The sequence below is a fragment of the Xiphophorus couchianus genome, chromosome 1 (assembly GCF_001444195.1).
Source record: "Xiphophorus couchianus chromosome 1, X_couchianus-1.0, whole genome shotgun sequence".
NCBI classification, from domain to species: domain Eukaryota; kingdom Metazoa; phylum Chordata; class Actinopteri; order Cyprinodontiformes; family Poeciliidae; genus Xiphophorus; species Xiphophorus couchianus.
In genome coordinates, this window is record NC_040228.1 from 18,529,851 (window position 1) to 18,547,012 (window position 17,162).

Genomic DNA, 17,162 nt, shown 5'->3' on the forward strand with positions numbered 1-17,162 from the left:
CAACGTAACAGCTGCTCCTATTTCCTTCCCCGTCATGGATGGTTGCCGATGGGCTTAGTGTTGCACCAAACTCCTGTCCGATCAAGTCGAGGAAAACATTTGCAATAAATCACTCGGCTTTATCCTTTCAGTTTTGTTTGAAAGACTTGACCCCAAAATAAGGATAGATTTGGTAGCGCGTTTAACTATACTATATGTCTATAATAAAATTAAATAAAATATTATATAATAAACATCACATAATGAGTCAGACTTTCAGTCAAATCAAAATATCCAATGTGCCAACAAAGAACAAGTATGGGAACTGCATGGGGGGAGTTTGACACGGACCCAAAAGGTCTGGGAAAGATTTCTACTCAATAAAGCCATTGTGCTCTCAAAAACAATTTGACATTTAAATCCCAACAAATATCAAGTAATATAACTTGTTTGGAAAGAACTGCCTTTACCACAACACACTTTTTTGTTTTCATTGGAAAATGTAACGTACAAGACCGGAGAGGAAAAACTAGTTTTAAAAAGCAATATAAATCATCCACGATGGCTAGAGAAATACACCAAACATTGAAAAACACCTGGTTCATCATCTAACTCTGTAAAATGTGTCTGTTTATTTTTCCCTCATTTACATGAGATTTAAAGTTAGATACCAAGCGTCGGAAAAGCAGACATTACTGTAAATTTAAATGTTTCTATTTGCATTTAATAGCATGAGTCATTTAAATAAGAGATTAGTTTACTTGATTTTAATAAAAACCCCAAATATTTATGGTGACGTAAAAATTTCCGCTCAGCAGTCAAAACTGCCTGAAGCTGTTTATGATTTGACTCACCTGCTTGCAGATTAAATAGGTAAAAAGTGAACACGTCGTCAAAACAAACAGAAACAATGAAACCTGAAACATGTTTATATCTTTCTCTGAAGTTGCATATTACTGTTTAATCAGGCTTTCCTCATTTTGTTTGTATCCACAGTACATTCCAGTGGTTAATGTCTATTTTAAAATTTCTTACGGTTATCGATTTGACAGAAGTCTGGGAATCAGTTATTGTGAAGGATCATGGTGGCTCATGTAGAAATTTATTCCTATTTACACTCCAAACCTTTCCTTCAAGTTAAGACAGATATTTTGATTAAACATCAAGACTTTTAAATTCAACATTGACATTGATTATGCTTTGAAAAAGTCAGATCTTCAGTCAGATTTTATGTTGGTTTCTTTACCTAGTTAAGATACAGGGGAGATTATCAATAAGTTATTGATTTTATAAGTAAGACAAATGAAATCTATTTCGACTGAAGAGGAAATATTGTAATTCTGGAATCTATTTTTGCAACATAAATTATATTCCTTTCCATAAAATATCTACGGAATTCTCACGGATTAGATGAATTAAATAAAAGAATTGATTTCAGCAGACTTGATCAGATATATTGAGACTGATTATCAAAAGTCATTTATCGATAAGTGGTTAGATTTTTAATATATAAACAATGCCCCACTATTTAAAAATCCTTTTTATTTCCAACATATAAAATATCACTGACAGGTAGGAGCATTATGATGTGGATCAAAGCTTTAAGTGTTTTAAAGCTTTTCCTGGAAGATAATGAAATTACTGGGGAAAAAAAAGAAACACAGAGAACATCATTAGGTTAAGTAAATTGCTGAGGGGGTTTACTTTGCAACAAGACAAACATGAGAAAAGCCTAAAAAATTAACAACCTTAAATGTCTGAGCCAAGACCTTATTCCATGTGATGCTGAGTCACCCAATGGCTAGTTCACAAAAACTGTTGGTTTTTACCGAATGTTGTTACTACAGTCATATCCATATGGATCCAGCATGACCTATGTCATTTTTAGATCGTCATTATTTTCTGCAAAAAAGTCCATGTTTGTAAAATGATAAACCTAAAAAAAATGAATTTTGTGTGAGCTGGGAAAGTCCAGGTAGAGAATAAGAATGTCCATAGCTGCTCCTGGTGAGTGCCAGAGTCCTCCAGGGATTCTTCAAAGTTTCAGAATGTATTCTTAATCTTGCTGGCGACCAGTGCTAAAATCTCTCCTGTCTTCCTCTGCCAGTTCAGGACGTGTTTGGACTCGGCACACCACAGCTCTCCGTGGCGAGGCTCTGCATTCTCACATCGTTTCCGCACCTCTTCCTGTTGCTCCTAATGGATGCAGACCATTAGAGTTAACGCTTATGATAAAAACACAGGAAGAAGCCGTGAAGCTTTTGGGAAATGCTCATAATACTTTAAACTGTGTGGCGCTAAAAAGAGAAACTGAAATGTAGAGTTAATGATTCACAAGGTAGCACAAAAATAAGTTGGAGATCAGTACCTCTGTGCCGTGCTGCAGCTCAAACTTGTAGAAGAGAGCCCAAGCGTCTCCCAGGTCGGGCTCAATCTTTACTGTCCTGAGGAACCACTCTCTGGCTTTGGTGATTTTACGCTCACTCCAGAACAACCTAATAATGCATAAGTTTAAATATAAAAAAATATATATACAAAACATTTTAAAAAAATATCAAAAAATAAAATTTCAGTCATTTGATTATTAAAAGTATGTTATTTCTGACAAAAGCACAAAGCGGTAAAAGGTTTTAGACGTACTTTGCCACAGCGAGCAAGACATGAGGATCATGTTCACACTTCTTCAAAGCGTCCACACTCTTTGTCTTCCTCTGGGGTCTGGCTTCCAAGAATACGGCCTCAGCCCACAGGATGCCTAACGAAGAACAATGGGGAAAGAAAATTTGACTTTCTAAAAATGTACATAAAGTGAGCTACAAAAATGTAGAAGCCTATTCTGTTGTCAAGAATAAATTATCAGTGAAAAAATTAGAAAGTACAGCCAAAAATAGAGTACATTGTGATTATTTTAGTTTAGTTTAATTTCAGTGGAAACATTTAAAAATTTATTTTTTTTAACATCTAGTTAAAATTTGTTCATTTTTTAAACTCACTTAAAGATCCAATGTGGTTTGTGACCAAAGTAAATAAAAGCTCAAAATTAGTGTAATGATTGAATTATTCTTATTGCTTTGGACAAAAATTAGCTCAGGACCCAAACTAGTTTAAATAATTTCTATTATCTTTATTCACCAATAAAGAATTACCAATGTTCTTCAGATTTCTAAGGAAAAAACATTTATTTATTGAATAAAAGAATGTGTTTTTTTTATATATATATTCTTACCTGAATTTGGGCACTCCTGCAGAGCTTTGGCCATTAATGTGTTGGCTATGTTTTTCAATCCAGCCCTGTACTCCAACCTGACAGACTCAAGCCTGGTAAATAAACACTTAAAATTATTTCAAGAAATTCCTGGGTGAATGTGTTTTTGTATGTGGCTAAATTTGGCTTTTAGTGTTACAGTGAAAATATTGTGCATTATGGAGAAAATCCAATAACTGATATAATTCAATACTTGGTCCAAAAATTATAAAACAAAATGTAGAAAGTTGTCAAAGGAGATCCTTTGAACCTTGACCTCAGATAAAACACATTCACTTGTGTTTTCTCACCACAGGTCAGGGGACTGCGGGTTCTTCAGTCGTGCTTTCTCCAGGATCGCTCTGGCTCTGGTCAGCTGGCCGACTCTTTCCTCGAGATGAGACAGCAGCAGCCACAGAGGAACCGAGTGGGGACATTTCTTCAACTGCAGCAGCAAAATAAACATAAATGAACAACTCATTCCACTTATACAGACACACACTGTGAAAAGTACCAATCGTAAGCACAGCTTTTACTCTGCCTTACCCCTTGGTTATAAGCCTCTCTGGCCTTGTCCATGTTTTCACACTGCTCCTCTATCTGGCCTCGCATCATCCACAGCTTGGGGAAATCCTCATAATGTTTCAAAGCTTCAGTGCACAACTCCTGAGCAGCTTCTATGTTTCCCAACACCCATTCCAGTTTCACTGATTTCATGAATACCTGTGAACGTGACAGAGAAAAGATTTGCCTCGGCCAGAAAACAAGGATGAATGCATTCCAATGGACTGCCCTCCCATCAACAAAGACATAAAAAAAAACACACACACACATTGTAAAATAATATGGCATCTTTGCTAGAAACTTAACTGTGTCATTACCCCATAAATGTGTCGCATCCGATATTAAAAGTAAGGCTCTGTGAGCCTATAATGCAGGGATGAAAAGGGAATGTACCCAGGACAGATATGATTGTTAATGAGCTCAACTAACAGCATCTGTCAAACTGAGTGTTCCTGTTTGTAGTGAAGAAGAACTGCAAGCCTGGACTTGAAGAGACCAGAATGCTTGAAGAGGCCACATGAAAGATGAGTCACTAATAGCTTGCTTTTAAACACGGCTTTCTACGACAGAGATTAAAAAGTTATCACTGAGTCAATTGTGAATCACAGGTCACTGAAAAGCTCTACTGAAAGCAACACAGGGGTCATACAGGAGCGGTTATGGTGAATAGGGGAATCCTCTTAAAGAAGCTTTTATCTTTCAGATCAAAAACCAAATCATAAGGCTTGTTTAACAAAAATAATCCTCCTAACATCTTTTAGTAATTTCACCACCCCCTTTTCACCCACCCGGGCTGTCGGTGCGCTGCTGCGAGCCTTGGCCAGCAGTCGACGGGCTCTTTCGTATTCGTTATTTTCAGACTCCAGTTTGACGGCAGCCAGCCAGATCTCTTCACTGTTGGGATTTGCCTGAAATAGACATAAGGAGCAAGACAGAAAGGGGCTGAGTGTAGCACAGGACAAGCAACAAAGTGTGATGAGTCAATTTCTGCATGATTTTTGTTTTCACCTGAAAAGCAAGAGCAAGGATACTTCTTGCAGCTGGAACATCATTGGCCAGCCACTTGGACTTGGCGCCCATAAGCCACAGCACCTCCGCTTTGGGACAGTGAGCTACTGCTCTCTGCAGAAGGGCTTCCAAAGACTCCCTGAGATGAATGGAGGGAGGAACAGATGCAGTTGATGTGATCCATGAGAATAGAAAAATTACGATACTGACAATCAATCAAAAGAAGAAAAGAAGAGTAGTAAATAAAACTGCTCACCTGGTGCCGTGGTTCTTCTCAAAGTAGGCGGCTCGTAGCCAAACGCTTTTCTTGCTGGGAAACACCTGCAGGGCGTGGGCATAAATGGCCCTGGCACACTCTAATGCTCCATGGGCCACACACTGAAACACAAAGAGCAGCTGTTACACTTCCAACAGGAAACTCGTGTATAAAAAAAACATCTGTTGCACAAGTGAGGAGTTTACGAACACTCATAATGGAATAATTATTTGCAGTTTTAATGATGATTTGAATAATTTTTCCAAAGTGGACTGATGATACAAATTACTTAAATGTGTTAATGCACAAGCTTGAATTTAACGCAGCATTCACATTCAAAATTATACATAGATTCAGATATATAATCCCAGAAATAACATTCAGTCCCTCAGCCAGGTACAGACAAACAGCACACATTTTGTAAACATCAATAAGGTTCTAGCATTATTCTGCCAGGATATTTGACCATTGCTTTTATCAGGAATGGAAAAGCACAGTAAAACTGGTGGCTTTCCTGTCAGATGCCCAGCATTTTAGTTTAATCATAGTTTTGATGTGTGTTTCTATGTCTGGAGGAGTCATAGTGAGGCTTTCAAACTTAACCCTACATGTCAAGAATGGTGGTGATAGCAAGTTCTTTAACTTTACCAATCTTCAAACAAGATGTTTGAAAATTGGGACACAGGGGGAGGTTAATGATCCCAACCGCATACTGAAACAGTTTTTTAGATACAAAAATAAATCAAGTTTCTGGACTGGCAATGACCTCAACCCTGCTGAAGTGCACGGTGTATGATTGAAAGTCTATGATTTAAAGGAGCTGTGTCAAGTCCGAAAAGCTGAGTGGTCAAACGTAAACCCAAGATTAATGATGGCTACAAAAAGCATGCGATTTCCCTATAACTCACTAGAGAATATTTAACTTGTTCATTGTGGGGTCCAGATGCTTGTATGAATAATTTTCAGCCTGTGAAAATCAAAGAAAACCAACAATATATCCAAGCTATTTGTTGAATAATCCCACCCAACACGTTATTAAAAGCTCATGCTTTATACTGATGATGAGTTTGTGTTGTGTCATCGTTCTAAGAGACGACCGGTGTAAAGAAAATGTTAAAACATATTTTTTTCTGAAACCCACACTGTCTGCATCCTCCATCCACGTATGCTTGCGGTCCTCCTCCTCGATGCCAATCCCTATGACAGCCCTGATAACCGCTTGGCAGGTGGCCACACTGCCTGCTTTGTCACACTCCTCTGCATCCTGCGTGACAAGCAGAAACATTTAGACAGAAACGTCTCTGGGTGAAGAGGAAGAATGTAAAAGCACTGAAGGCATGAACTGTTGGCACCCATTTTAGTCTAGTAATCAGACTGGAATTATGAGGAAATGTAGACACCTGGTGTTAGAGGAAACAGTGTTTCATGACAGATACCGGAGATCCTTGGATGAACCCTGGTTACTGATTAACATCCATGTAGGTGACTTACGGTTTTATATATACATAAACTGTCTTTTACAGAGAGCATTCTGCTGTAAGGAAAGCCAACTACCTGAGGATAACATGAGGTAAGGTACTGATTAACCTAAAACCTTAAACTTTTTGCAAGCTATAACGGCTGTTTTTCCACCATTTGCACTTAACACAAAGTGTAGGTAGACAGAAAAAAAGCCAGTTACTTTAGGAAAAGAAAAACTATTTGACAGTCGGTTATTGCAAAATAACTGAACACTAGACGTAAATGTCACTCAGTGTGCTGGCATTCAGTTGAAGTAACACTGGAGCACTTAGCCAATATCCTGGCATTCTGTCAAATCAGAATGAATCCAAGCATGCCACAGTTTAAAGGTGCAGTCATGATATTTTCCACCTTATTTTGATATGGTAGTCTGAGGTTCAGAAGGAAAATAAAAATGGAAATGATCAACAAGGATGTTTTTTGTAGATGTGATGTTAAGTTAATGCATTAGAACAGAACAAAAGTGTATTGAGGTCATTTAAAGCTAATGTGTGTTCTGTCTGAGAGTGTAGTCACACCAGGAATGTCCTTTGGTCTGTTTGTTTGGTACACACTAATTATTTTGGTATGGATCAAATAATTGAAAACATCCTAAACAAGATCAAGTTTGTAAAAGTTGGGAATATAAAAACATGTGAACAATAAAAAAAAAAAAATCTGCAAAGACTCAAGCATTTTGAGTCTACCAAGTCATTTGAAATTTGATTTTCATCTGCTCTATAACGACCGACAGACCTGTATCCACTGCTCTCTGTTGATTTCCACACCGTTGGCCCGCAGAGAAGTAATGGCTCTGTCAATGATCTTTTCCACCATCTGAGTGTTGCCATTGGCCTCTTCCAGCTTGGCAGCAGTGATCCAGATGTGGCGATCGGTGGGGATATTCTCTCTGGCTTTATTCAAGACACGGCGGGCGTTCTCATAGGTTTCTAGACGGGCCAGAGCCAGCCACAGCTGATGAAAACCAAAATGTTAAAGTTTGTAAAAACTTTCCTGTGTGGCTAACTGCTGCACAAAATCTAGTTCAAAATGAAATGTTAATATTAGGAGTGCAGTGATCAGAATTCTGCAAACAATTTCCAGTTTTGGTAGAGCTTTGGCCTGTTGACAATGATTTGTTTGTAACATAAGAAATAAGAACTTCTATAGATATAGTGGACCCTCACCATATATATTCTCTGATTATTGGAAACCAAGCATCAGGTGAAGGAGAGGCGGTTTGAAGCTTACCTCTACGCTTGTAGGGCAACACTCAACAGCTCTGCTGAGCATGATCCTGGCATCTTCTGGCTCCTCAAGCTCAACAGCTGCCTTCCATAGTCGAACTGACTTTGACACGTTCTCCAAAGCTGAAGGAGACAAACACACACTATGTGATGACACCATATAAAACATTCTGACACATGATACACAAATGTAATAGGTTAATCACTCTGTTAAAGACACAAACATTCAGCCAGTCAGATAAGAACCATTTTTGGAGAAAAGCCACTACAAAGCTCTCAACCTGGACCAAACACTAAGCTGGGTTGGAATGCAGACCTGGAAGCTGAAAATGAGGAGAGTGAATCAGAGCAATGGGTCTGCCAATTTAGCACAGCAACAGCTAAATCTAAACAAAGTAAGTCGTTACTTGTGGTCATTCACCAAATGCAATCAAAACAGTATGTGTTTCTTATTTCCTTTAACAGTTTTACTACATATGTTTTTATGTGCTGTGAGTGTCTACCATCCACTGTTAGACACACGGCTTATTAAGTGAATGCAACTTGACCCAAAAGTGGAACAACAGGAATAAGTCTGATGCGAGAACCTATAAATCAAGTCTTGTTTTAGATGTAGAATTGTGCCTAGATCCAAGTGAGACTTAAAGTTGTACTAATGTGTACCTAAAATTATTTTCGACACTTTTTTTTTTCATGAAAAGACATCAGACATGAAACGGACACACTGATTAGCTGTCAAATTACCATGGAAAACACTTCTTGTGTGAAAGTAGTTCAAGTAGCACATTCGTAGTCGATTTGGGTGGGAAGCAGAAAAAGAAGTATTATGTACGTAGTCGGGGAAGGCAAAGCAGAGACGTTCAAACATGTAGAGGCGGAGAAAGTTCCTCCTTAGAGACTGCTTCCATCCATCTCTGTCAGTGGAGTATGCTGCTGGGAAACACTGGTGCATGTGTGCCTGTGCGTGCATGTGTGTTGGGGCATTGACACCATGGTTAAATGCAGGGCCCGGCCTTGAAGACAAGCCAGCAACACAGCTGCCAAATGTTACTTTGATAGCATTGTGTGGGCTCTTTTATGAGACAATCAACAGATTGGGACTGGCCTTGAATTCTAGCCTGACAGAAATTAGCGTCTTCGTTTTGGCAGCAGAGCCAAACTCAAGGCACACGAAGCTCATAGCAACGTTTATTTCCAAAACAACTACTTCATTAGACGACGAGTGCAAAAAGAGGAAAAACACAATAAGCATAATGAGTTTGTTGATGTTTTTTTTTTTTCTTCAGAACTAAGAAACCATGACCATACCCTTCCTGAGGACTCGCTTCTTGGCTCTGATGTCTGTCTCGAGCTCAGCTGCTCTAATGTAGATGCGGACAGACTGCGGTAGGTGGCGGACAGCCTGAGCAACCACGGCTTTAGCTGTGTCACCAGGTTGGAGCCTTGCAGCCTCCAGCCACACATCTTCACTCTGGATGAAAATCAGATCAGAAATGTTCTTCTCAGCAGAAATGTAGAGACTCTTTCACCAAATGTATTTTTCTCCAGCAAGAATATCAAGTTTTAACTTGTCGCGATTAGTCACTGAGAACTAAAATGATGCAACCAGTGAAATATAATTTATTTTGATTATACTATACCATATACGTATGTGAGACTTTTAAAGTCTGAACTGAGTTTGTTTTCAATCCATCTATTATCTTTACCTTTGGACACATCTCTGTGCCCTTCATGATCAGGTTTCTAGCCACCTGCAGCTTGCCTGTCACCTCCTCCAGCCTGGCAGAAGCAATCCAAGCAGGTGGATGGTGGGGGTTGGTCTCTCTCACTGACTTCAGCAGCAGCCGAGCCTTTTTAATGTCACTGGACACACAGCCAAAAAGTAATCATCAAACAAGAAGATGAAAACAAAGAGTTGCATCTTCTTGATTATCTTTAAGAGCAGCTTGTTCTTACCTGATGTCTCCTCCGTAGGTGGGAATCATGGAGTTGAGATCTGTAAGGTAACCCTTGGGATCAACAACAGTCTGTCCACTGACTGAATCAGAAACCTGGAAGGTAAACAAGGAGAGAAAATAAAAATGACACTTTAGATCTAAAACCAACATGGCATGAACAAAAGTTCCGTATTTCAGAATGTATTAAAGGTCACCTGACTGAGCCTCATGTCCATAAGCGTGTTCCTGGCCTGGCCAATCTTCCTCATATCCAGCTCTCCTGTCCCAGGAGTCATCAGACCAGGGGTCATGTTTCCTGGATACGGTGTGTTCAGTCCTCCCAGCTAGCAAAGACAGGAAGCAATAATAGAATAAAATGCTGCATTTTAGCATACCAACATCACCTATTATGATGTTGATTAGATTTCAATGTTAATATAATGCATTGCAGAAGCTTTTTACTGAATAAACTATGTTTGCAGTTCTTTACGGTAGACTATCCTGCAACATGCACATCCATGGTGTACAAGCAAATTGACTTTTTTGTGCTTCATTAAAAATTTCTACTACGGCTTATATGATTGTCGATACCTTCTGCAGTTATCTCTCGTCAAGATAACATAAGGCAGACAACACTGAATGCAGTCCTCACTGAGACATCCTGACTCCTGCTGGAGCTGATTGTAACTACAACATATAATGTTCAGTGGCAGGCTTTTATTACAACTTATTTGTATTTGCATAAATACTGACCCCCTGCAACGGATCAACAGAGGTGTGATTCTCTCCGCTCTGCAGGTGTTTAGAGAAGAAGCTGTCAGGGACGGGGGTCAGCTTCTCATGGCGGGGATTCCTCTGACGCTTGTTCCGTGCATCTCCGACTTCAGGGATGCTCAGCCACTCCTCCTCTGACACCTCTGCCAGCTTCCTCTATAAACGATTAGAAAAAATTAATAAAGGTTCTTCCTGGAAACAACTATGACAGTAGAGCAGCTGTTATTTTTATTTTTATTCAAACTAACACTGAAATGTAACCAATGAAGTAAAAAAAAAACAAAACAACTTTCTTGCTGCAAGAATAAAGAAAATAACGAAAGGAAAAACATCAAAGCTGAGAAAACCTTAGTTTTTCTGTGACCCAAGACATAGCAAATATCCAGAGCCATGTTGTCACGAAGGAATAGAAACAATCAAAAAGTAACATAGGAGGCAAACTAAATTTGGATTTATAAATCTAACTTGTGAAAATTCAGGTTTGAAGGATAAACCTCTGCATTGGTTGAGTCATTATTTTCTTCATACAAACTTGTAGCCAAAGGCCTCAAGTTTATTATGACATTCTAAACAATAAAGCAAAGTCTGTCAATTTTAGAGTAAATGTGTGCCATAAGAACCAATTATAAGTTTCAGTAGATTTATTTTTGACAAGAATCAGAATAACTTTCTTAATAAAGGTTTTGCTAGCTTGTGTATTTTACAATTTTACAAAGCAGTTAGACAAATACAGCAAAATAAATGCTTCATTCTACCGTGTTACCTGCCATGCTGCACATTGAAACAGTTGAATTAATACAAACTACAAGGTGGTGGATATTTCTATGTAAAATACAACAGAAGTACAGTATGTCAAAAGTTTAGAGACATAAGAAAACATAAGAAATTGTCCTACCTTCAGATCTGAGAACTGCTGCTGAATTTTTGGTCGCTCCATACGATATTTTTCAATTTCTTCCTTTTCTCTCAGTTCCCTATAAAAGCATGTAAAACAGTCAATGTTAGAGACACATGCAGCACCTTACCTAAAGGCGAGTATTTTATTTCCAAGTTCCTCTAGTGACCTTCTTTCTTTGCGTCTTTCATCCATCCTCTTGTCCAGAGCTGCATATATAGCGTCTGCTTCTTCGTCATCTTTCTCATAAGGCCCACTGGAGAACAAGCTCCCTGCATAACCATTAAACTTTAGGGATAAATGAGACAAAAAACAGTTAGGTTTGCCACAGTTTTGTCATCTTACATTTTTGAGTGAACAATGTAAAAAATTGAACTGCATCATGAAGTCTAAATGTAAAATAATTTATTTGTAGAAACCTCATCATAGTTGGTGTCGTTCAGGTCTTCATCATCATCATCCTGATTCTTTTTCATCTGGTCCCCAACCGTCCTTTTCCCCGGAGGCGCGTGACGGTCATCAACAGGATCATTGGCATCACGAGCAGGACCGATATCCGACCGTGTGGTGAAACCAGTAGCGCTATGACACAAATATTGATTAAAACCTTCCTTCAGATCACAGAAACTATGGTGGCTTGAGCATCAAGAATAAAATGAGATGATTGCTGAGAACATTTTGCGTTTAACAAGTTGGCAGTTCTGTTTGGAGCCATATATTTAGTACATGGAAGTATTAAGATCCTAGCTGCCTGTTTTACCCCTGCCTCGTTTTTTAGTAGGGTTTTACATGTGCTGTGGCGTATCCCTAAAATACATAATTTTCACTTAAGTAACAAAATGGTTACTTTAAAGACTATGTAAGCAGAAAGTTTTTTATTGCACAAAAAAAAAAAAAAAATAACATGATCTTTCCCTGAATAAAAGGGGTATCGTGTTTTTTTATTATTATTTTTTGGTGACTTAACCCTTCATTAAACCCTATTAAGAGGCTCAAACTGCACTAAAGGTAAAAAAATATTTGAAACCTAAGGGGATTGGAACAGTAGTTTTCGGTCCTTCACATTAAGTATCTGCCATTAGAAATCTACTGTTCTTAAATTGTTTGCCAAATTACAACTTATAACCATGTAACTTGTAATGACTTTTCCCAAATAGTTGTGAATGATGAATTTGTTTTGGATTATAATTTTTGTTGAGTTGGACTGTAAGCAACTAGAATTTATACAAAACTGGATGTTATATAGGGCTGAATATAAACGAGGCCTGTTTGTCTTGTAAAGTGCATTGAGAAGACTTTCGTCGTAAATTGGCGAGTTTTAAATAAAATAAAATACTTAAGCACGATGAGCTCAAAAGCTTTTGACTTTAAGTTCGAAATAAACTTTTAACCTCATTAAGGAGAAATTGGAAAGTCAAAATAACGGTTGACAATTTTATTACATTTTATTAAATTAAACCAATTTCGTTTTCGTTATGATGAGCAAGCAACTATATTTTAAATTGCAAGTATAATTACAACATAATCTTAACGTTTTATTTCATAGAATGACAACATTGGTCCTGTAGCTAGGCTAGCTCCTTAGCATTAATTTAGCTTACCCTCTGCCTAGACCGGGAACGTAGCCCAGCGGAGCAGGCATCCCCAAAAATGGCTTCTTCTTTTTCCCCATGAGCGGAGAGGCAAGGGGCATTACAGGGGGTCCTCCGCTGGCCCCCGCAGCGGCAGTGCCCGCCGCTGCTGTTTTGGGGACAATTTTAGTGGCTTGCTTTGCAGCATTGCTAGCCATCGTTCCTCTAACGACGAACCTCCACTGGCGGATGAACAACAGCTTAACTTCCGCTCCAAAGAAACGGCAACGAGTCTGCCCTTCTAGAAGACTCTGTCTAGGTTAAAAAACAGCGCCCCCAGCAGGTCGAACTGATTGTATCTCATTTTAATTCAACCTACGTTATCTCGTCCGTAAAATTATTAGGGTGAAAAATGCGTGTTATTTATTTATTTATTTTTTTTTACAAACATGGTTCTGTGGTTCGGCGAATGATTGATTTTAGATTGTAAAAAATTTATTCACACATGTATGTCAACCGTGTTTTAAAGTGGCCACAAAAGGGCGCCACATCCATAAAGCAAGATGGCCAAAGTAATGTACTTTACTTTACTTTACTAAATATGTTTCACAAAAAAGGAAGAAAGAGAAAATAACGAAAAAAGTGAGAAAGAAAACAAACATTTTTAAATATGCATGTTCCATTGTTCACTTATAATATAGAGAGTTTTCTTAGGAAGAGGCCACTATGTTTTTTAAAGAGAAAATTGGCAAAAGTTGAATATAATGAGAATTATAAATAAATTATTATGAATTTTTTTTATCATACATGGTATCAGGAAATTGTATGTAAACCGGTTGGCACAAGAAAATGATTAGGAATTGAAATGGATTCTTCAGTGAGCGATATAATGTATTAGTATCAGTCATAATTTTTTTTTTTTGGAGAAATTTCTGCTTTGAAAGGCAAAAAACCCAGTTCTCAGCTAAAGAAGTTGATCACTATTGCTCAAAATGTAACTTTAAGAAGAATTTTTTTTTTTTACAGAGTAATCTTAAAATGCTATTTTCTGGGCCTCTGCTCATTCAAGATGTACTGAGAGAAAATTAAAAACATTACTGTATCCAGGTGAATAAAAAAAATTATAGTGAGTCTGGAATCCACTCACACTTCCCACTTTGTCTGAATAAGATGTGGTCCATTCATCCTGTCTTTCAAGAGTACAAAGACCAAGAGCAGGTACCTACAGTGCTATATGGATGCATTAGAGCACATCAAATGGGTAACTATTATTGGAAGTGACATGTCACATAGAGTCCTTTGGACGTATGCAGAACCCAACTTTTATTTTTTTCCTAGGAAAAACCTAGTTTGAATTTACGTGACTATGAAATTACAGATCGCACTCTTTTCTCAAAGAATAAATGTATTTCTTTGAATAAATTGACAAAATAAGCAGAATACAAATGGATAAGAAAACCCTGTCAGCTTTTATATATTGCTTGAATGACATCCAAAGTGAGCAGAAACAATAAGCTGTTATGTTAAACAAATGGCTTTTCAAATCACAGCTAACTGTTTTCACATGAAAATGATTGTTGTTTAAACAAGAGGATTGAATTGTAGATAACGTAGACAGAATTTAATGGACAGCTTATCAATAAACAGAAGTTGTATTGGCTTTCGGAATCATGCTCCTTTGTTAAATGTGCTAGTACCATGCTAATTTCTGCTTCCTCATCTTTGGCTTAAGTGAAACTCACCCCCAAATCAACATTTTTCTTTTTGCTGATAAACTATCTAAGTGGGTTATTTGAGGTTCTATATTTATGGTGGAAATGTTGACATTTTTGTGCAATTTTTTTTTAGTTCTGCATTATTTTGCCTAAAATTCCATCACAATACTAGCCTCTTCGATCAAGCAGTTCTTAAATAGTTGAATTTTTCTATTTGTTGCAGCAGTACAGCTTGGCACAACTTCATCACAGCAGCTTTTACATCAAAATCTCTAACACCCTCATTTGGCATGTCTCTTCGCTCCGCCCACTTTGCTGGAATTTTTCAAAAGTTGCCAAAAGTTATCAAAAGCCCTCTCCTATGGTAAGCATTTACTTGTCATCGCAAGCTGACCTCAGACCAAGGATAGTCTTACATTCCTATAAGATATACATCAGTGCATTACATCAGCAACCGAATTACCGTTTTGAAGTAAGCATAGTCAAATGATTTGTGCTGTAGATTTGTACATGAGACATGAGATTGCACAAAGTAATTACAATTTAACATGACATTTCTGGCTCCTATTCCATGAGATGAAGTGTAACCATACATCAATTAGTTTTTGTCACATTACCTTCACCCACCCACAGTCCGAACCTGGTCTCTGGCCTCCACATTTTTCTTAATTTGCATGAGCTGAAGAGCCGACTATATTTTACCAGAGGGAGGAGAAGTTATGATTTCAGAAAACTGTCACGTGGATCAGATGATATATAGTTCACACAGCCAAGGATTGATTTAAACATGAAGGTTAACCCAAGTTGGGCTTTCACCATACTGTAGTTATATATATTTCCCTGAGGTTAAATGAATGAATTGTAAATAAAAATAATGGTTTTTCAAGCACATATAATAATTAATTTGCTCAATAACAATCATTCTGATGTCTACTTTGCTATAAAACAGTCAGGTGGTTCCTAATTGGTGTTTTGTGCAAGTGGAGCAGTGTTTTGGTAACAAATGTGTTTCCACGTGCAGCAGGAGCCCAACAGCCTCCAGCACACACAGTCTCTCTTTCATACACATTCATCTGGTTTTTTGGCAGATTGAATTTCTATGGAAGCAGAAGAAAGCACATATCAGCTATGGATGTGAAGTCTTTCTGAATTATGGTAGTCTTTGCCAGATATCATACTATCATCGTTTCCACCAACGCGCTACCATAAAACATTTGGCAGTGCTTCTGGAAAATGTAGCGGTGAGCTGGAAACTGTCTGGAGTTAATAAACCTTATAAAGAAATAACTTTTTTTTCTGTCTCCCTGTTTGCCATAATTCAAAAAGATGAATACAATATACTAATGTGACCTCTGAATCTAGTTTGCATGGATATTTGGTTTACAATGCTCTTGACCAAAACACACACAAAATTCACACACTTTTCTGCATTCTCAATGTATTTTCCTATTGGATTTTATGTAAATAGACCAACACAAAGTAGTATATAATAATGAAGAAGAGGGAAAAACAAAAAAACTTTTAAGAGAAATGTATAACTAATGAAAAACATGTTTCATAGCTGTTTAAAGGTTGTTGTTTGTCATAGGTTTTTTTAATCTGACCAACGGGCCTCACTGCTCCATTGTTTTTCTGTAGCTTTAGGAAACAATCTCAATTGTTTGGCAGAATCTTACAGGTTTTATTCCAGGATGACTTGATCAACTTCATCACTAATGCAGACCAGCTTTCCTGTTCGTACTAAAGTAAAGCATCCCCAAAGCAGGATGCTTCCAGTAATTTGTTTTGGTTTGTTCAGAGGGTGAGTTTTTGCTCCACACTTAGCAGTTTGCATGTAGGCCACAAACTTCAATTCTGACTTATCAGTACTTGCATCTGACCAGAAAAAGTTAATCCATGTATTTACTGTATCCCCTGCATGACTCAAACCTTAAATGGGATTTTGATGGATTTCTTTCAACAAGGGCTGTCTTGGTGCCAGTTTTCCATTAAGACTAGATATGTGAACTGCACAATAAATAGCTACTGTGAAATTTCCCACTTCAGGTGAGGATCTCTGTAGCTTCTCAAGAGTTACCAAGGATCTAATTGCTGCTTCTGTAATTAATGCTCTCCATTTCTTGTTAGTTTAGGTTGTAGTGTATTGGTGGCTTTGCAGTTGTGCCATACTCTTTTTTATTCTCAGATAATAGACTAAACTAAACAAGGTTCTTAACTACCTTCAAAGCTTGGGATATTTTCTTTACAGTCCAACACTGCTGTAATTTCCTCCTTATCTTAAGGCACAACATGACTCTGTGTTCCTGTGTCTTTAAGATAATATTCTTTTTAATACTGTTCTCTAACAACCATGTGAGGCCTTCACAGAACAGCTGGATTATTATAAGATTAAATAACATATGAAGGAAAGTTCTTTAATTTGCATCTGGTCTGGTTCTTGGCACATGCAAGAGAGTAAACTCACCATCAGAG

At 37.8% G+C, this 17,162-nt stretch overlaps 1 protein-coding gene across 1 annotated transcript; it reads right to left on the bottom strand.

The window, feature by feature from the left end:
* Window positions 1-1,504: 1,504 nt before the first annotated feature.
* Window positions 1,505-13,253, bottom strand: prpf6 (PRP6 pre-mRNA processing factor 6 homolog (S. cerevisiae)). Its single transcript, XM_028017976.1, has 21 exons — window positions 13,006-13,253; window positions 11,824-11,986; window positions 11,574-11,692; window positions 11,405-11,483; window positions 10,489-10,665; window positions 9,951-10,079; window positions 9,755-9,849; window positions 9,505-9,661; window positions 9,107-9,269; window positions 7,803-7,921; window positions 7,308-7,526; window positions 6,193-6,315; window positions 5,052-5,173; window positions 4,796-4,934; window positions 4,576-4,695; window positions 3,770-3,946; window positions 3,535-3,668; window positions 3,206-3,297; window positions 2,620-2,734; window positions 2,348-2,474; window positions 1,505-2,175 (listed from the first exon to the last, which is right to left on the bottom strand). The coding sequence occupies exons 1-21, from the start codon at window positions 13,191-13,193 to the stop codon at window positions 2,023-2,025; spliced, it is 2,910 nt and encodes a 969-aa protein (XP_027873777.1). The 5' UTR covers window positions 13,194-13,253; the 3' UTR covers window positions 1,505-2,022.
* Between the last annotated feature and the right edge of the window lie 3,909 nt (window positions 13,254-17,162).